Raw genomic sequence first — 22,223 nt, 5'->3', positions numbered from 1 at the left:
TCCTATCTTTTAAGTCAACAAATCTAATAATGTGAAAATTAGTTACGAATCTAATTGTGAAAATTAATTATAAATTGGAATTGTAGATAATATTTTTTTCAAAACAATTTTTATAATTCCTTATTCATAATTTTTTTTCCAAAACAATTGTTATAATTCCTTGTACATGCCACAAATAATCTATTTCTAATTTATAATTTAAGATAACACATCACTTTCTTGAAAATGAAAAACACTTATTGGCTCATAGTTGCAACTGCTATATTTACATTTATGAAAGTTATATATGTAAAAATCTCCACTTATTTTACATATATTTTTATCTAAAAATATATCAACAAGTTGAGATTACATTTTTATTGTCTGTTTGAGATGTGTAAATGAAGTGTCTTCTATTTTCAATGAGAAAATCCCCCCAGTCATAATCCGAAGCAATGAAGGTGGCATTGGAATTACAGCATTTCTAGGACCGAAAATCGCTGAAACTTTTTTCAGAAGAAAAAAAAATCATGGGGGGATGTTATGTAGCATAAGCAGAATTCCATCTCATGGCCTGCCCCAGAGAATACCACCGCCAGCCAATGAGGTGAGCCATTCCTCATCAATAAAGACGTTTGATTTCTTGCAAGGGAAATTTGCTGGGCTGATATTAGGGGTTGTCAAAGCTGTTCTGCTTCTGCCTCCAACCTAAAGGACAAACTGTAGGCACAGAAGTATCAACAAGATTCTGCAGATCATCTGACTTAAGACAAGTCTTAGATGTTTAATTCCATAAATTCTCAGATTAGAATTTCCATGTTTATTTGTTAAGAATGTTCCGACTTCCAAAAGAACAATACCATTGGCAACCCAAAGAACATAGTAGAGTTCTTGTTGCTCAATCCATGAACAATTAAAATATTTTTGAAAGATTAGGACAATCGAATCAGGCACAGCATTTGGCAATTAGGACATTTCTATAACTGTTTTTATTTTTGCCCTTAGAAGAAGCTCCGGCTGCAGCCCGTTCTGCATTGTATGAAATGCTGTAGTTTTGATATATAGTCTGAATATAAAATACGACATTTGGTAGACAGCTATGTAACACTTAACATATGATTTCTGAAAACAATATTTACAAGGATCTCAATTATGGATTCTAATTAGGTGTTTTCATACGGTAAAACAGCGAATTACTCCCTTCAGCATGTCCGGGGCGCCCATGGGATCCTTTGAATTTTTTGCTATTTAAAATGTTGTTCACGGATGGCATATCTATTAGAGGGCGCTCATTGGATCCATTGAATTGTTTGCTATTCAGAATATTGTTTACAGATGGCATATCTATTGGAGGGAGTGACGGAGTTTCCAGACGAGGACGATGAGAACTCTTGCCATTTAGCATACCACCTATTGCTTTTAAAGGGTTGGTAATTTTGTTCCTAATACTTAAAGCTAATAAAAGTTCTGATAGACGCCATAGACTACCTGACACAAGAATAATGCCAAGGGCCACATGTGTGAACATATTTTGCTTCTTCACATTTCTGATTTCTCTTATGACATCTTTCTCAGTAACTTCATCATCTCCTATGGGTTCTTTCAATTTCATGATCTCATCATCTGAAACTACTGAACCAGAATCCCTCAAGTTTTCTGTTATGGCCGGTAAAGCCTTTTGCTCCCTCTCTGCCTTTAATGAATTCAACTGCAAGAGAAGATTGAAAGCAATATACATATTACAAACAAACTCAATTATAATAAGTCTGCTATAAATCTGAGGTTATGTAGCATTGGATTACCATATCATATCCATGCAAATGCAGATTATTACTAGTACATGTACCCACACTGACAAAAGTAAAATCATTAGTGATAACTAAGAAAATTCAAGAAAACATAGCTGATATCAGTCAGTATCATGTAGTACAAGCCACGAAATTTTATGATATAGATATGTTACTTCTAGCATTCTCTGCAAGTCCTAGGGATGCAGATAACAGAATCCATTCCAAAAGAAGTAAACTTTGTATCTAGAACCAAAAAATTCATTTTAGATTTTGTTTTTTGGATCAATAAAGAATTATTAGTGAAATTTCAATCTGAGAATGTGCAATACTCTAGAACAGCACAAAATGAATAGGGAGAAACATCTGAAAGTGAACACAGATCATAATCTTGGCAGACCATAAATGTACAGAAGATGCTAGAAAAAAGATCACACATAGTTCGTATCAGTAAACATTTAAATACAAAGGTGAAACTAACATATGATTAAATGGGTCTATGTGATATACCACCCAGTCAACCCTCCTATTCTAGCATATCTAGAGCTTTCCTGGGTGATGTCTAAGTCTTGTATAAGCTTAAGGTATGTGATCTTGATAATACAGAACTTAACCCAGTTAATAGTCTGTCATTTATGATTAATCCAGTTACTGGTATCTTAATGATTATGATAGCCCATTGATTGTTTGATTATTGTTTTGTTCTCATGTTATCTTAATGATTATGCTAAGTATATCATACTTCCGTTGATCATGCCCACTGATTGTTTGATAAATGTTTTGTTTTCATGTTATATTTTATCCATAACAACCATAAAAGGTACCATGATCCCGTTCAAGTGCATGTGTGCAGATTGTAGATACTGAAGGATTGTCAAAAGAGAGTCATCCCTCACATCAATCATTTATGCAATGGACAACTGAGTGGAAATGACAAATAATATGACTTGAATGTTTTCAGAAAGGAGAGGACAGGAGGGAGTTATGTCCATGCCATAATAGAGGAATGGCACCCCCGCTTTCCACATTAATAGCATGCAAGAAGAGATGAGGGAAGGGAACACATTAAGACAGATTTATGGGCTTGAATGAGGCTCCTCACTAATTTTCAGCCGGCAAGAAGAGAGGAGAACAGGAGGAAGAACACGGCCAGGACTTAGTCTGCAAGCAGGGAAGTGGCACAATAATTGTGGGAGAGGACAAAGTCTCTCACAGAACTGTTGTCTCATGATGAATAGAATGCAGGATATGTGCACTGTGCAGTATTGTGGTTCTTGTAAGAAGCCTTCAGGATTTTGCAGGAAATACGTAAAAAAATGTGATCTCATGGACTGCAATTGTGTTCGGTTATGCACAAAATTAATTTGTTGAAAAGACTTGGAAACATTTAGGAAAAACTACATTGGCAAGTATAAAGCTAGACTCCACAACCTTTTCTGACATCTTCCCCACCTATATTGCAATGAGAGCTTTTGAATCTAAGAAGCCAGATTCGTCCTCTGCTACTTGGATTTGGGTCCAGGTCCGCGCGGGTCCAGAGTCGCGTTTGGGTTTGCTGCGGGTCCGAGCAAGGTCCTTATTTTGGACTATGGGTTCACCTAGGTCCTTGTTGGAGCGAACTTGGGAGAACCTGGGGCAGTAGGGTCCAAAATGTGAAATAGAACAACTTTAAGGAGTGTTTTTTTTTTAAAATTATGTAACTCTAAAAAGAACCTAACAAAAAACATTTCACTCATTTAATCTCTCATGTTGAGGAGGAGGTTGAATATAAAAGCGTTTGGGACTAGTGTAACCAGTTTGGGTTCCAATGATGAGGATCTAGATATAGTTGCAGCCAAGGATGAAGGCATTGATCCCTCATTTTTTGATGATCCATTTGACCCTTGAAGGACATTTGATACTATATTGATAAACTACTAAAAACTTGTCATCTATCATTATGTTTCAAACTCTATTATTTGATGAACTAGTCTATGTTTTCCAATTTAGTAATTCAATGTATGATTTTCTTTACAATCATGAAGATAGATTAATGAGCGAGTATTTAATGTTTATTGCTAAGTTGCTGGTTCGAGTTCTGTTCCGAGTTCGAAGTCTGAGAACCGTTTCGCAAGTTCATCAAAATTTTGGAAAAGGGTTTGGGTTCGTTAGTACAAAAACATGTAAAACTTTTATATCTATATATATATATTATGAAGCATGAGTTAAAATTAGAATGTAGCATAGTAGCATAAACACATTTGAACAACAAAAACTTCAAAACACCATAAACAGTTAACTTGTAATCATAATGATCATACCATCATATGGTAACATAGCTCAATCAACTTCAACATCAAAGATTCAATACATTTAAAATATCAAGTTCAAGTATCATTGTTTCACATTCGTTGTTTAACTAATGGAATGAAAATCTATTAATATTCTAAGTTCTTCAATCTTCGTCTTCTTCTTCTCTGGTATTACTTGCGCTTAGGCCAATTGAATCAGCAGTAGAAGCAACAATGGTATTGACATCAAAATCATCAATTGTAGAGCAGTGGAAGCATCCAAGTCCGCAATCTCTACATCTACATCCCACTTCTTTGTATTCTTGAGTCTTGTGCAAAAGAAGACGCAACCAAGTTCTTTGCTTTTCTTTATTGCAACCTATTGCGCTTCACCAAGTGGATGAAAAAATAGGTGCTCCAATTTCATTATGATGCAAAAGAACTAGCAACCTATGAAGACCACATAGGGTAAGCAATTAAAACAGAATTAATTCAATCTTATAAAAATTTAAAATCACTTTCTAGTCATGATTTTTTTAAAGATAAAGTGAGCTAATTTTTTTAAAATAAAACTTACTTGTGATATAACTTTGATTGCAAGGGGCTGCAATGTTTGGGATTTCTGGCCATGGAGGTACCACCAACCATGAGCATCCTTCTTAAACCGACGACGAAGAGCATCGTTACTTAGACCTCTAGCATTGACAAACTCTATGAACTCATTCATGATTACATCTCATATCATCATCAGGAAATAGTCTTTTAAATGCTGCCTACTACCTGTCAAACACTTCCATATCTCTATATGATGGAAACCTTCCTAGTAGACTACAATATTGTGAGCTATAGTATTTGGGGGTCAAGGCATAGACAAATAAATGTAATGGAGGGGTCATTTTGTTCCATCTGTCAAAAATAATTTGTTGCACTTGTTTGAAAAAGGTCAATAGCAGATCTTGCTCCTCATTTATAACTTGCTTGATCTTCTCAAGCATTGAGTCTATGCCATTATAGATCTCTCCAAGGCAACGGCTATCCATGTCAGTGTACCTAAGCATGCTCATAATGAGCTCGATGATCTTAAGGAGATATTCCACACATTCGCACCATGACCCAGCCAATAGCCTCTCCTTTATTTTGTTTGCCCTATCAGTGTTCTTTTGCTTCCATACACCCCAATTGTGGCTGATTACCATTGAAGTGCATCTTTCACTTCCACAAGTCGTCTTAAGACGATTATATGTGATGAAAAACGGGTCTCAGCAACTTGTGACATAAATTAGAGCAATAAACAACTATTAGATACATATTTTAGAAAAGTATATACATTGCACAAGTAAATTATGAAAAATAAAAAATTGTCAAATATTAACAATTAAATTACCAACTTGAGTTCAAGTTCATTTACTTTCAACAGCTCCAATTTTGAGTGGTTTCTAAAAAGAGATTTGAGTCATGTGGTGGTTTGTGACAAACATTTGAATATCCTCAGCATCTTCATACACTGTTTTGATCCACTTAATTTGGTTCCCAATCTTTTGTAGCATAAGATTGAGTGAATGGAATGCACAAGGTGTCAATATGTTGATATCACAATTCAGCAAACAAACTAGCTGCTCTACAATTCTTTGCATTGTCCGTTGTGACTTGGACAACATTTCTTGCACCCACTTGTTCAATGCCTCATTTTGCATATCAGCAATAAATGGCCCATCTTTTACTTGGCCCTCACAATCCAACACTTCCAAAAACATTGCCCCTTTAGGGGACACCACAAGGACATTGATCAAGGGACAGTTCCTAGAATCCTTCCACCCATCTGGAACAATTGTCACCACTGTCTCAACCCATGAGTCCCTTATGGGCTTCAATTGATCTTCAATCCATTGGACCTCTTGAGCCAACAAGTGGTGCGCACTTTCTCATACTCAGGGCCACAATACCCTCTTAGAGCTTCATTGGCACCCCTCAACATGTCCTTCCAAAATGGAAAGCGGACGACATTAAAGGACAACCCATTTGCATATAGGCATCTTCCCACCTTAATGTCAGCAATTTCCCGACTCTTATTTTGAAAAGCAATTTCTAGTGGCCCCATTCTTTTGTGTACAAGGGGGACAAATTTAGTGTCAGTGTCTGTTGCGGTACTTAAAAAAGGGTGGTCTAGTACATAACATATAGGGTGGCTGCATTCCCTTTGCTCTTTTACTCTTACTTTTATTGCTACTGAGTTTTGTTACCCCGCGTCTTGCTCTTTTCTGCTGCCTCATGCTCTTCAATATATTTTAACACAATTTCATTTGGAATAGGGGCACCTTTTTTGCCAGGTCATTTCTCAACTCCTCTTCCAATGTAACCACATAAATGACCTACCACACAATAATAAGAACTATTTCTTTCTATACCACAACCCTGACATCTCCAATGGAATTCACCACCTCCATAGAGGAGAATCAGAGTTGAGTTTCATTCTTTGTTTGGTATTGCCTATTGATGAAAAGGTAGATGCCATTCCTTTCCCTATGGCAAGAAATTAGATACATGTTCATAATTTATATGCAAGACAATGGCAAATTCTGGAAAAATGGAAAAAGAACATATGAAGATTGAAAGAGAAATGGAAAAATGAAAAAACTAGAACAAAAACAATAGCAAACGGAATAAGATCTTACCTTTTCCATCCATTGCAAGCTTGCAAATGTGTATGAATCATGCACAAACACTTGAAGAACACCAACAAATCAATCTTCAAACTCCTTGCACAACTAGATGCTTGCTCAAAAACTTATGTGCTCTTCCTTAAGAGAAAAATAACCTGTTTGGAAACATAGAACGACAATGAGAGGCCACCAAAAGCAATCCATGACAACTTTTAAGGTTGTGGACACCAAAAAACACTTTTCAGCCATCCACAGGGCCCAGTTCACTATGGATTCGATCTTAGTTCGAACCCACAGGGCCAAAACAGCACCCTGGTCGAACCAAGTCCAAACCAGACCACAACTGCAAAACAGTTCGAGCTTTTTTGGGGGTGAAGGGGGGGGGAGGAGGTACCCATGCAACTTAGGTTTATTGTTTACATTTGGCATTGAACAATGATCAAGCAACAATTATTCATACTCTAAAATGACTTTGTTTTGTACCTATGCATGTTTCTCGTGTATATAATACATATATATACACTCATGAACCCACCCACGAACCCAAATGGGAAAAAAAAATTTGCCCCAACCCACAAACCTGAACCTCGAACCCGAATCCATCCCCGAACCCAAATCAGCAACTTAGTTTTGAATAGGTTATGAACACCCATTGAAGTAAAAAGGATACATGTCTTTCATGAGAGGGGTGTGCAAGTACATTAAAAAGCTATGGATAATCCCTCTGTAAATCGTTTGTACAGCTCTGTGCATTAAAGGTGAACATTTCCAAAATAAATTGAATGGCTTCTTCAGCAGGTCAACAGAAGCTTTGTTATAAATAGCCTACATCGAAGGTTTTGCATCTACGAAATTGGTTGTGATAATGCACGGATAAGAGCTCTTGAAGCTTTGTAAAGCCTTTGGAAAAATTGTTCACTTAATGGTACGTGGAAGCCAACCACAACCAGCCCTTGTTGAATTTGTATGTAAACCTTATGCTTTAAGATATCAACAGCCTCTACTTCTTTGTTTCTTCAAAGATGAAATGGTTTCTCAATCATGCTTTTGGAAGTTCTAGAATTTGGTTGCATGGTAAATTGATTTAGTGCTATTAGCTTATTTCAATGACCTAATAAGAAACGATGTATTAGATTCAAATATGAAAACATATCTTGCACTCATTTATATTGAACTTTATGAGAAAAGAAATTGTAACTTGCTCAATACTTAAATAGTTGATGAATGGGAGAAGAGTCAGATCTGGCATTCAAACCAATATTGCTAGGAAAGTAATATGTGATATTTGTGAGGAAATTGAACAAGTTATGTGCACGAGAGAGCATGAGTAGAATACTTAACCCCTTTAGTTATTCTTGGATTATCTTATTTATATTGACTATAATGTTATGCATAATTTATGTGTATGGATTTGATTCCAACAATTTATACTTACAAAACATTGTTTTCTAGGGTGTGTTGTTTAAGATGTGTCATATTTTGGTGCTCAATTAACTAAAGAAGGTTGATAGTTGGGACGATTGTATGTAGACGTGGTACAAGAAACTTATTTGTAGCAACATGTCATATAAAAATATTAAATTGATTCATAAGAGAAATTATATATTTTGTTCTAATTTGTTTGCTTGTCTTCATTAGGGAAACTACCTAACAAGGTTGGGAATACTTGAGAGATATATCTCATTGATGGATGGGACAAAATAGTAGTCGAGCATTTGGATAGGTTATGTTAAATTGGGAAGGCACATGTTGTCATCTATGTTTAGCCTAAGGACATTTGTAACTATTTATTGGTTATATAACATATTTCTTCAAATTAATTCAGAGTACAATGAAATTCGGTATTTTTTTGCATATTAATCATCTGAAGTGGCTTGTTTAAAGTTAATTTGTATTTATTTATTTTGTCCAATATGCAACATTCAAATTTATCGGCCGATACAAGCTATTATGTCCAGTAAGTGTACTTATAGGACACAGGACAACTAATTATTATCATAGGCAATTCGGGCTATTTCTTTACCCAATATGGGATAGACAACCTATATTAACTACACTCTAGCCACAGACTTAGACTCATCAAGACCAAACATCATGGTTACGGGGAGACCCGTCTCCCCCCTAAAAGTGGCGTCCTGAAGACTAAGACACGTCTTGGAGACTTTTTGCGTCTCCTGAAGTCTCCCAGTCTCCTTATCCAAAAAGTGAAGTCTCCCCAAAGTCTCCTGATAAAATATAAATATAATATTAAATAATTTTATATATTTTAGCCCTCATTTTAATGTTTTTAATCCAAAAATTAAGACCAATGAGATACAATGTTGTGATTATGTGAGTTTTGAAATATTTGACTCTATATTAATGTGACATTACTATTATTATTTACTTTAGTCTTTTAGTTTTACAGTATTACTATTTTCAAATTTTGTATTTAGTATTAGACTCTTTAAACTATTAAAAAAAATTGCCATCTCCACATACCCCTGTCTCCTATTTTTGAAATATTGTCCTACCGATACCAGTACCAGTACCAGTACTGGAGACCTCCAAGTTTCCCCGTCTCCCGGTGACCTTGCCAAACATGTTTTGAATCTCTCATGAAAGATTACTGTTTTTGAATCCAAGTTCGAATGAGTATCGGAGACCTCCAAGTTTCCCCGTCTCCCGGTGACCTTGCCAAACATGTTTTGAATCTCTCATGAAAGATTACTGTTTTTGAATCCAAGTTCGAATGAGTTTTGTGATAAACTTTGGTTGAACTCAAGGTGGAGTTTTTAAAAAGGTTCTTGAAAAATGACTTTGTTAGGTTTGAATAAACTAGATTTGATATCTCTTGCATTCATCACTTTATTGCATCTAAATCCAGTGTACTAATTATGCAGGGATGCAAGAAGCGTAATCCCTACAACAAACCAAATCCAAACTTAAAAATAGCAGAATTTTATATGCCCTTATCTAAAATCAAGATATTTAGATTCACCCAAATACTTGACTCTTTTTTTGCATACAGATTCTCTCATTGCCCCTTACATACTTTTCCATATTTTAGTTGACAAAGGACATGAGGATACAATAGTGTGGATCCTCGAATCGTAATCTTACTTACCAAATTTTGAATCTGATTAAGTTGTGATCAAGAAATGCCTCATATCTAGATTTCCATCAAATAGCTTTCATTCTTAAGAACATCATTTTCCCCAATAAGGTTTGTATATAGGATGATAAATTTTAGTATGATTAAAATTATAACCAGTTCAATTCCTTCTCCAAACCTCGTCTACGATTATAACTCTTTTTGGTGTTGTGACAAGTATTTAGGGTTTAGGAAGCCAAATTAAAGTACAAATTGCAGTTTGTTTCCCGACTGAGCTATCAAAGATAAATCAGTTGTGAAATTGAATAAATCAGAGCAATGGCAAGGGTAATCCTAGTTTAGGAATTTGAATTTAAAAGAAAGCTATCGGATTTATTATATCTTTGAGGTCAAAGTTTGAGACATACTTAAAATTAATAAGGAAAACAGTTTGAGATCTAAGTGGAATTAATAACGAAAACAGTTTGAGATCTAAGTGGGACTGAATAGTGCCTCCACGCCCAATCTACTTCTTGCATCTAAAATATCCATTTTGGTAACTCGTGTGCCTGGTAATCTGAACAGTAGGTTATAGCAGGAATGGATACCAATAAAATGGTTGCATCTCCTATATTTCTATGGAAGACATTTAACCAGATTACATACCTTAATAAAGTTGAACTTTGTGAAACTCTCGCATAAATATTGTTGTTATTAGTTATATTACATATTATAGTATAGATTAGATAAATAAATAGGCATTAGTTTATTGATATGAAGAATTAATACTGTTAATTGGTTTGGTGAGTTGGTTTCCCCTCACACAGTTTAGACAATTGGTACAAGGAAATGATGGCTTTATAAGCCAATGCGATGGTATACAAAATTAGTGTATTTATTCAGTGTTGTATATCTGCAGGTGCACCAATGGTTTAGTTTTTGCAATTAGTTTTCTGTATATAGTATATACGCAACCATTGTTTCAATTTGGTACTAGATCAGCAGATAGTTATGGGAGAAACAGAAACAGGATGAAGTAGTAGCTATATAGCCAACATTTGTTTTCACAAAATTGGAGAGTTATACGTGGGGCCTGCAAATTGGTTGTCATTAACAGCTCAATTTTTCCATTTACTAGCAAGGTCCCGCATATAGTTTTTTGAGTGGTTTCATTTTACATCTTGTGGGAAGCGCCACTTTTAGGTTAGAAGTTGAAACATCATGTAGAGATCTTCAGCATAAAAATATTGTAATGTCCCTTTTTCCAATGCCCCACTTTCAGGCGGCGCATGACAGTCCACTTTTCCCAAAATGCTTGTCCTCAAGCAATGATAGTTTTAACCAAATCTTTTTCAATGTGAGGATTCCTAAACAAATTCTTAGTTCTCCCCCTGATATATTTAGCTTCTGCTGCATAACTCTGATATTATTCCAAGGCACATATCTGTGTCTTTAATACAATTTGAGTTATCTCAACTAATGATTGGAAATTTGCAAGGTTTGTAATTCTAAGAATAGTTTTCTCTTGTCAATTGTAATCGTAAGAGCTGTTTTTGTTAGTCCTATGGATATCTCTTCGTGACAAAGCAAGGGAAAATTTTCCACGTATTGAGAAGTGAACTAGAAGCATGACACATATCTATGACGTTAAATGCAATGTCATTTCCTAAATAAATTCATCACTCTTTTGGTTAACACTTGTTCTTCTCATATTCTAGATCAACTGAAGATAGAAATCTCATGATGATAGGGAATATGTTTACATCAATCATAGATATTCATTGAGTAGACATGCTGAAAACATGTCATATATGAATCAAACACAGAGCATACACATAAAAACATGAAGCATACACATGAATATATGCAGACACGAAATATACACAGAAATACAAGTATTGTTAAAACCTACTGATTGACTAAAATGTATCCTTTGATTTCTCATTACCCTGCAGGCTGGCAGGACCAAAGCTCTAATACAACTTGTAATGTCCCTTTTCCTGGTGCCCTGATTTCAAGTGGAGCAATACAAACATAGTACCTATCATTCCATACGCACAGTAGAAATCTGACATGGGAATGTTAAGTATAAACTATTAAGTCTGGAAACAACATTCGTACATGCCCAAAAGGAAAAATCCCGTGTCAAGTATGGATACTTCTTCAGGATTTCTGATTTTACTGTTTTCAGAGCAAAAAATAATCATTGCTGTTTCTTTCACATTGCCAGCCACTGCCTAAGAATAAAATAAACAGAGACAAGCATAAAATAGCTTTTATTTTTATTTTAAAGTGGCATGCAACTGAATATTTTGAAATAGGGGTCTAATATTCAAGGAAGGATCATAAGTTGCAAGAGAGTTGGTGCTGGAGCACCTAGCCATGGAGATGATCTATAAGTTCAAATTGCATTTGTATATGTTTTAAATGTTTCATTTATGATTGGTAAGGTCCTAAGGACCATTGGAGTCAAAAAATAAAAAACATTTGTAAGGCTTTAAGAGCTATTTTGTGCAAAGAGACCTAGAAGGTCCTAATAGAGTCAACTAAGGTCGAAGGGTCAAAATGAGAAAACAAAGTTTGAAATGTTGTAATTGGTCACAATTAGTCTATTTTGTCATATTAAAGGTGTCTAGGAAGAGGTTTGCAAAGTTTGATCCAAACCCAAAAGGTCCTAATAGAGTCAACTAAGGTCAAAGGGTCAAAATGAGAAAACAAGGTTTGAAATGTTGTAATTGGTCACAATTAGTCTATTTTGTCATAGTAAAGGTGTCTAGGAAGAGGTTTGCAAAGTTTGATCCAAAATGCAAAAAGAAATCGCATAAGTTACAACATGGCAACTTTGCAAAAAAAAGTGCAAAATGAAGCAAAGAATGCAACGATCAGTTTGAAACGTAGTTAGGCAATTGTAGGAGGTTGGAACAGGATTATAAAATCTTTCTTGGTCGAGATCATGGAGGGAGAGAAGTTTGGAGGAGATTTGGCAAGGCAAAATCTTGAAACCCTCAAACTGTCATGCAAATTTGATAGGTATGTAACAGTTGAGCCTTGGGGCCTCATATTTGATGTAATTTTGATATGTAGATATTTTTGAATGATATAATAATGAAGTAGCTTTCAGATGCATTTTTTGTGGAGTATTTGCCAAAATATGAGTGTTTTGTAAGAACTGTGGATGTACTTTGTTGTTGCAAATTTACGAGATCAATGGATAAGGTTTTCTGGTGTATCATGGAGGCCCTAGATCTGTTGTTTATGTGTTTGACTGATTGCCAATTACCAGTTTTGGTAAAAACATCATAAGTTTTGATTTAACCATTGGATCTGACTATAACCTGGACAAAACTTCTGCAACTAGGTCATCTAAGATCTGACTAGAGCGATTGTGTTTATAATCAGTTTCCTGAAAATTATTAATGATGGTGTGACAGATCATAATGAAGATCAGGATTTAATGAAGGCAGCATGAATATGCCTGTTTGGAGGCATTGATACAAACCAGTGATTTTCCACTTCATATCGGGATTTAGAAGACAATATTAAATAGTATAATTTCCATTTGGATTTTGAGTCGTCGTTGTCTCTTAAAAGTTTGATCGGACAACAAGAATAAGATGTCATAATCCTCCTCTGAAAGTGTTGATGTAAATCACTGTCTTGTCCCTAATATTATTGTTTCCTTTGATCAAAGCTGTGAAAATGTTCCACATTATTCAAAGTATGTTTCAAATGTTAACGATGTTGTTTCACTAATCAGAGAAAGCATCGAAGCATGGACAGAGGATAAGTTAGTTGAGGTTTGGTTGTTTGTAAGGTTGTGATCAGCAGATGATTGATAAGGCCTACCTTGTGAATGATCTCTGATTTATGTCAGGCAAAGCAAAGAATGTAAGGTGTTTAAGGTGCCATGAACCTTGTAACATTGTTGTTTGCTGATGAGGACTACTAGCCCCTTAGAATCTAATTTTGTATCAGTTTAGACAGTGGAAAGTTGTCTGATTCCTTAGAGTAGCCAAAGTGCAAAGGAGTTATGTTAAGGTGCATTTGTAATCTTTGGGTAAGGGATCTAAAAAGTTTGTGAGTTGAACCTTAGGATCAAGTGAAGTTATTGTCCTCATTGATAGTGATTGTGAAAAGAAGAAAGATTAATCTTGTTATATGCTTCTTAAGTCAAAGAAGTTATTGAACTTGGTTTTGGGCCAGCATACCCTTGAGGTTTCGATAATTGTGTTGGATGCTCTTTATCAAGAGTGAATTCAGATACGGTCAAATATTAAAATGGTTGTGATGTAAAAGAGTTTTTATATTTTATAGGTGTAGCAATGTGTACATTTTTATTCTTTTGAGGTATTCATAGCATTTTTGTAAAAGGTCCATGCATTTTGTAATCAATGATAATATTATATTTACTCAAATTGAGAACATAATTTTCATACTTGGAAGTCAAGGTGCAATTGATTCCAATTCAGAAGGATCTATGAGTTATTGCAGCTCAAAACATAAGTCACAAGATGTAAATGAAGTGACAAAATGGACAGCTAAAGATAGTAAAGCATTAGTGTTCACTGGTCTTGGATAATTAGACGCAAATTGCATCACGTTGGTCCTACAAAAACCTTAAAACAAATATTTGCTGGACAATACATTATTTGGCTCCCAACTTTCTAGTGGCAAGATGTCAGTTAAACAAAAAACAAATTGGCCTGAAGATGGATGAAGGTGAAATTATTGTTTAGCACATCAATAAATTCAATCTCTTCTCAATCCATTTTCTGGTGTTAGTTCTAAGATTAATTGCTAAAGCAATTTTATCAAGTAGTATGCCTTCAAGGCTTGATAACGTTGTATTTACACTGAACAAACTCAATACAAGATTGAAAAGTGTGATTTCTTCTTTGGTTGATGAAGAACATCAAGAGAAATATCACTTGATTAATGAAGAAATTACTCTACTTGTCAAGAAAAAGTCTTTCAATTTCAGTTTGGGAAGAATAAATTTTTTTTTTTTAATGTAATCAAAGAGGACATAGGCAAATGAATTCTATTCATCTTGCCAAGGATCTCATTGGCAGCAAGTAGATGAAAAATGAAGCGTTGGCTGAAAATAAAACCAAGATAGAAGATTGTTGTTGTGCAGCACATAACCAAGTTTATTAAGGAAGGTCGAATACGAGACTAAAGAAATCTTATTGTCTCAAGCTACCTTCTCCCTTGGACATGGAAATTTGCATGAGAAAAACCAGTTCTACATTTGTGTCCATATACTTGGCGAGTTATGTATCTATGGATAGTCAAGCATGTTTTGATCCACATTAGTTTTGTTTCTATGGGTAGTTGAACATGTCTCAATTCACATGTGGAGTGGTATTCTTGTCGATAGTTGAGTATGCCTTGATTCACAAGTATTGTTCAACAATCAAGATATCCACTGTGACAATGTTGCTGTGTATATAATGAATAAGCCTATAAGGAGATTTGGTGGAGGCATTTCATCAAATTTCCAAATGGGCTGCTATGTTCAGTTCATGCAGTGTTTTGTTCTTTGTTCATATTGTTGTAAATAAGGGAAAATGTTTGAATTAATAATCTATAATACATAAGATAAAGAAACAGGCGTTATGTTTTTAATAGTAGTAATAAATAACATTAGGTGGTTTTACGACTTACTTTTTAATAACACACCTTGGATAGTTTTCTATGCAAAAGCTAGGCCTTATAAGCTATTGCAATATGTTAGAAGTTGTAATCTTTCCTTGGTGTGTTTATAAACCAAGGTTAGACCTCCTTTCTTATTGTTATAATATATTAGGATATAAGCCAAGGTATCCTAATATATTTCTTTTTTGTCCTTTTTCCACTACACCTTATTTTGTCATCTAGTGGAATATGTGAGGACAAATATATATTGTAATTTGTAATTTAGATTATTCCTCCTTAAGAGGAATCTCACACTTGGCCTCACACACTTATGAATGGTGGCATTCATAGACATGGGAGTTACATTCTAACTCCTCTCTCTCATCTCTATTTAAGAGATGACCCTCTTCTCTCATTTCTCAATGAGGTCTCTTCCTCTTCTCAATTATTGTATGAGCAATTGCTCTCTTGCTCTCTCTCTCTCTCTCTCTCTTTCTTCTTAGGCTTTTCATGCCTCATTCATAATGTCACAAGGGGTTTTCTTTGCTTTCCCCTTTCCAAATATCTTGTCTCATGGTGTTGGATCTTGAAGCTTTCTCTCTCCTATCTTAAGGTAATATCTTTTCATGCATTAACTCACTTAGATTCTTTCCTGGTATTGTTTATTTACATATTTCTTTTTCATTTCTAACAATGAAAAATTAATGTCTAGGAATCCAAAATGATCACTAATAATAGTCGGATAACCCTATATGTTATGATAATTACTTTCCAGTAACATACTTTGGACAGTTTTGTATGGGAAAGCAAGGCTTTAAAAGCCAATGCAATGTAGTGTAAAATCAGTGTATAAGAATCCCAAATGATCATTAATAATTTTTCATATTATTTAGCGATATATCTGCAACAAACATTTAGCGATATATCTGCAACAAACATTTAGCTTTTGCAATTCATTTTTGTGTTTGTTCTACCATTTTTCCAACTATTATTACAACATTAATGTATGCTTGTGTCCGAAAAATTCCTTACATTCATATAGGGATTGAAGGATATGTAAGATATTGATAAATTTAATAATTATTACACATTTTTTTGGAGTTGGGAATTTTGGTTAAGTACAAAGCTAGCTTACTAAGCTATGTGCCTTAAGCAAATTGTATTAATAGTCAATCAGACTATCCGCTCAAAAGAGTTAGTGCTACATATATAAATCCAAATAACATGGACAACTTGTGTTTATTAACCTGGGTTGAGTTTGTAACTAGAGTCCATTACCCAGTTAGCCATTTGATAGAATAAAGCTGAACTCGGTGCACAATAACCAAAGTTGGGAAACCTGGTTAAATACAAAACTGCGTTTACATGATTTCTGCAACATGAGTGATGATAAAGGTTCCATGTTCATTAAGTTTCAGACCTCACGGATGCCAACAATCCAGAGCATTGGGAGGAGTGTTTGTAGACTCAATTTGTCGTCGGTTCTTGTGTATTGGGAGAAACAGATCAACTATAGCTTCTAATTAACTTGGAAAGATGTAAGGCTCACTGGGATGGGTTTGATTCACTTTGGAAAAAAAAATTGTTCCTCAGTATGGGCAGGTCAGTATTTTTAACCATTTTGGGTATCTGGTACATTTTGGAGACCAGGGAATAGGGGTAAACCATCCTCTCCCCATCCTCATTTCCTTTTTTCCTGAAAATTTTGAGTTCTTCTGGGGACATTCCCCTCAACACAAATTACGTGTCAAAGGAATATCCCCAGTGTCCCTATGATGTCCCAGCAAATTAGTTATTATATGGAAAAATCAAATTTGCAGAGTTGTATGTGTTTGAAGTCATGGTTATATTCCTCTTTGGTTCATGTTTATAAGGAAAAACCCATGTTTGCAGTAAGATAAACCATCAAAAACTAAATAATTAAATGTGTCTCCAAATCTCATTTCACACATTCACAAAAAAATCTCAAACCAACAACATTCTCAACCCAGGGCATGCCTTACTGCTTGAAGTGCTAAATCACTGGCATTATTTGCAGCATGTCTTTGATAAATGTCAAACCTTAGTCGACCACCTTCTCACGTCCCTGCATCCCCTCCAATCCCCAGCCCAAAAATTCAGAGAAACACTTGGAAAAACATAGTCATAGCTAAACTTAAAGTTAAATCTCTGAAGAAATATGTTTCATAAAATTAAAAATTTGAAATATTTCTGATACTAACCAGGTATAATTTGCCCAAAAAATGTCTCGAGTTTTCTTGGGTAGTTTGTGTTACAGTTTCCTCCCACAATTAGGTGTTCTTACTGGGGTCAATCAGACAACTTCACATTTAATCACTTGTTTGCAGACCCTATTGGAGAAATTCTCTATGGCAAAGAATTCAAATTTGAGGAAGAATGTAGGGATTTTACTATTTGTAAGAAAAGGTAATTCATCCTACAAAGGTGTAATCCCTGTAGCCAAATTTCATTTCAAAGGAGGCTCAATTAGGATTTGCCGCTGTCACTATCCTTTGGGCTGGAATGATTCCCGCTATAATAGGGTGTAAACCCAGGGTACCGAAACCCCTCAGGCTTTTGACAGCCACCGTGGACCCCTTTTTTAAATTATTATGGATTGGTTACACCTAAAATTAGATGTTGAACAGTTAATGTAATATCAAAAATACAGAATTACTTGGCCTTCCCATACCAAAAAGTCCCATGATGCAGAGAGGGATAAAAAGCCTGATTAAGGGCATCCTTGCCTTGTCCTTTCAGCAACACATATTTGCACAATAGTGGCATGTTGTGATGGTTAAGTTGCAGTGTTGTTCCGGTCATAGCTCCAGACCAAAGTGTCGAAAGTATTGAAATAGCTTTGGATCAAAGCGTTTACCCCTGTTAAAATTGTTATAGGTTTTCAGAAACTTCTATGAATCACTAGATCTCTATTTAGAAAACCTGAACTATGTTTGCTTAACTATTCTATCTGAGACATCAATTTATTTTATAAGAGTAATTGGAAAGATAATGAATTGTGAGCTTCTGAGTCCTGCATCCTTCCACATTCTGTTGTTCCTTTGGGAATGCCTCCAAATGAGAAACAAAAAAACAATATCTTTTGCTCTTGTGGATGTTAATCTCAGAAGGAAGCTCCTGCATCATCCTATAATCAGGTGTAATCTGGGTGTAACCAGAATTGTTTTGCTTCTAAAAGCCCCGGCCAATCTTCTCATGGAAAAGCACTGCGAAGCGATTACTCCTATAATAGATGTTATCCTAGGGTTACTCGGATTGTGTGGCCTTCAGCAACCACCACATAACCCTACTAAAACACTTTTAAGGGTGATTCTTCCCACAATTAAGTGGAATACCAGAGTTTGTTGCTGAAACATATCTAGGGTGACTCCTCCTACAATATTAGCTTTATCTCGGATTTACAAAATTGCTTGGGTTTCAGCAGCCATTGCATAACCCCTACCAGGAACCAGGAAAACAATGCGATATTCCTTCCTACAATTAGATGTAAGCCTTGGATTACCAGAATTGCTTGACCTTGGCGGCGGCTGCAAAAATTCTGGAGTGGTTACTTCAAAAATTAAACGTAATCCCAGGGCTGATTGGCCTTCAACAACCAGTTGCATACACCTTGCTGCAAAAACTCTCCACAGCCAACATTTCACCTCAAATATCCAATGAAGTACCGGGCAGAGTTTCACCCTTAAGCCATGACATGCATATTTTGGCACAACCTGCCTTTGAGATGTATTGCATGATCTGCCATATTTTGATGTTCCAACATAAAAAATCATGTATAGACCATAACTACTCAAATAGACTTATCGTGTTATAGAACATAGCTACTCAAACAGACTTAGCTAGAGTGGCCAAAAACTCCAACATCAATGGTTTTAACTGGATGTGGAACTCAATTACTTCAAAATCAAAGGTTTTTAACTGCATTTCTTGAGCTTAACGCCTTGAAAGGTCTCAAGGGTAGCTTGATTTGGGGCTCACCGTTGCTCATATTTTCTCAACTGCATGCGGACAGGAACTAGCACTAGATAAATGAAAGCTGGTGTCTTACAGACATCAAGACAGATACAAAACTGAGCAATCTAAGAATTATTTAGGCAAACCAGATACAATGCAGAGTTTCACAATGCTAAGGATGCTTTATACCAGAAACTACAGAGAATTATATAAAACCCGTCAATAAATTACCATACTAATTATAATAATGACTATAACCTGCAAAATTATCATCATTAATACAGTTCGAGACATGTTTGCTCTGAAAGGTCAACAAAATTACCTGGTCCAACAGTCTCAGTAACAATTGTTTGCCCTCCTCGTCTTGAGCAAGCTTGGAAACTAAGCTATCCTTAATAGGAGCATGTGGGTTGTCTTTCTGCATACGACAAAGGGCCAACTCGATTAGATCCAGATCTTCTTCTGGAGCAGTTTCTGCCATAATATGATAAGATAGTTGAAATAAGTACTGTTCTGAAGATTGTCAGCAGAAGAGTATGCTTCTCGCTGTTTGCCAAAGTCAAGAGAGGGGCAAAGAATGTGAAAAATCGAATAGTAGCTGATTGTTATTTATGTGAAAAATCGAAGCTTAGGGGTCAGACTGGTTGTTTATGTGACTGATCTGTTAGCCCAAATATCAGCTGGAAGGCATGCAATGTGACAGCAATTGACCCCTTTATCATTGGCGTGTTTTGCTGCCAGTTTTATAATCGGTGACCCGATTTTGAAGGTTTTACATAACGTTTACCTCCAAGTTGGATATTTATATCCTTGGCAAAAACACGAAACATTAATATTTATATCCTTGCCAAAAACACGAAACATTATTTAAATTGTCTGCTTACATCAGGTAGACCCCAAGGATCTACACTTCTCATTCTTCCTATATCAGTTGATAATTTTTCTGTCCAATTAAAGGGCAGATACTATTGGCATCATGATTCCTTTATTGGTTCTATGTATATTTATAGTACTAACAAAAAATCAATATTTTTATTCTTCTCAAAGTTGTATATGTTATTTTTTACAATTTTAAAAACTATTTTTATTGAGATTTCAAAATTTTAAAACAATTATTCTACTTTCTATTTACAAGTTTGAAAAATGTTCAATTTGACTTGTTCAAATATTAGATAGATAAGTAAACATTATTGTAGCTAACTTGTATCCTTTAATGAATCATAAACATAGATAGGAGACAGGACCCACTATTTGAACACCCTAACTTGATGCTTATCAAAATCTTATGTCGAGATTTTAAATCACTTCCATTTTTTGCAACGGCTTACTTGGCAAGTCATTTACTTATAACTAAGGTTTCAAGTTCACATAATCAATTATGATGCCACATCAACATATTTTTTGCCAAGTTGTCCAAAACAACCCAAATAAAAAGCAAGACCAATGGTCGTGCATAAAGGGTACCCATACTTGCATAGTTAATGTGACATAATTGGTTACATCTTAAAACTAAGGGTACATTTCATTCAAATTTGGGTAATCGTCAGTGTACAGTGTACTAACAACTTTAAAGTCATTAGTATTGGTAGAATGTTGTCAAAAAAATTGGGCATCAAGTCAATAAGTGTAGGTATCAAGTTAACAACTCCTATCACTACTATTGAAATGTGTTCAAGGACTAGGTCATCTCCCCTAAGTATTCAACCAACATTAGTATTTCTACAATCTTCAAATTTTGAGGAATGAAATTAATTATAATATGTGAAGATCAACAGGCAACACACGATCTTAAAATTGTCCACACCTAGTCCATAAACTTTGGTTGCACTTAATTGAATGTCTCTTCTTTGTTTTTAAGTTTATAAATATTGCATTTGATTGAATGTTTCTAATGCGAGTTGATTTTTTGTAAAATTACTTATAATAAATTCTAAATGTTCTATTGCTAAATCCTTATATTCCATGAAATATCAAAAAATGATATCATATTATTTCATGCACCATGTTTGATGTCTGCACAATTTGCATCCATGTCTATTGAAAGATTCACATTACTATATCTACAACCCATCATATAAGTCTTCTCCATCTTGACAAATGCTTATGCTTTGAATTTGCTCAAGTCTCTTACATTGGTTGAAGACATTTGATTTTATTATATTTCATTAAAACTTTGTGCATGACATTTAAGTATTCTTATGAAATGATAAATGTAGAAAAAAATGAATTAACTTAATTATAAATTATTTTATTAACATTTTCTTATAGGTAAAAGACCATGAGGCCCAAGATTGTGTTTAGATTTAAAAAGCCATCTCAATTGGGCACCAAAGGTCAGAGATGGATAGGTATACTTGGTATAGCTCATACATAAAAATCTCAGAGTGATTTATCCAATTTTAGTGCCTATTTTTTATTTCTAAATTTATAACTTTGCTCTTGATACTTCTTTGTGAATATAACTTGAAAATTAAACTTAGCTACAATCAAGTTGTTAGAACAAAAAGAAGTATGCTTCATAATAAAAAATGAAAATTATATCAAATTAACTTTAATTTAAAATCAAATGGTATATAAGGAAAAGTTTTGAATAACTAAAAATATGTCACTTATTCACATTAAATTTATATAATATTAGCTAAATTTGACATTTTTATTTTGGCAGTAAAAACTCTAAACCAATTTCGCTTCAAGAACAAGTGTCTAACTTATATTTATCATATTAGCATGTCTTATTAGAATATATTCTCCTTTGTTAGCGAGATGATTTGTTTCTCTGTTCCCCTCCCTATAAATATGTTTTATGATTGTTTCTTCGAATTGATCAACAATGGTTAGGGTA

General features: G+C 34.8%; 1 protein-coding gene across 1 annotated transcript; it reads right to left on the bottom strand.

Annotated features, from left to right (window-relative positions):
* Window positions 1–215: 215 nt before the first annotated feature.
* LOC149538280 (uncharacterized) lies at window positions 216–20,187 on the bottom strand. The gene is made up of 2 exons (XM_089799645.1): window positions 19,704–20,187; window positions 216–1,687 (listed from the first exon to the last, which is right to left on the bottom strand). Exons 1-2 carry the CDS (start codon window positions 19,860–19,862, stop codon window positions 1,139–1,141), a joined length of 708 nt encoding a protein of 235 aa, XP_089655771.1. The 5' UTR covers window positions 19,863–20,187; the 3' UTR covers window positions 216–1,138.
* Between the last annotated feature and the right edge of the window lie 2,036 nt (window positions 20,188–22,223).

The sequence above is a fragment of the Cupressus sempervirens genome, chromosome 9 (genome assembly GCF_028749045.1).
Source record: "Cupressus sempervirens isolate cs-2001-9-10 chromosome 9, ASM2874904v1, whole genome shotgun sequence".
NCBI classification, from domain to species: Eukaryota; Viridiplantae; Streptophyta; class Pinopsida; order Cupressales; family Cupressaceae; genus Cupressus; species Cupressus sempervirens.
Note: the sequence above shows the minus strand (reverse complement) of the source record. Positions and strands in the feature narration are given on the sequence as shown.

Excerpts from the sequence above, each read along its gene's own strand:
- LOC149538280 (XM_089799645.1), bottom strand. The coding sequence starts at position 19,862 with ATGGCAGAAACTGCTCCAGAAGAAGATCTGGATCTAATCGAGTTGGCC. Across the intron at positions 1,688-19,703 it reads TACTGAGACTGTTGGACCAG|TTGAATTCATTAAAGGCAGA; the intron begins GTAATTTTGTTG and ends CTTCTCTTGCAG.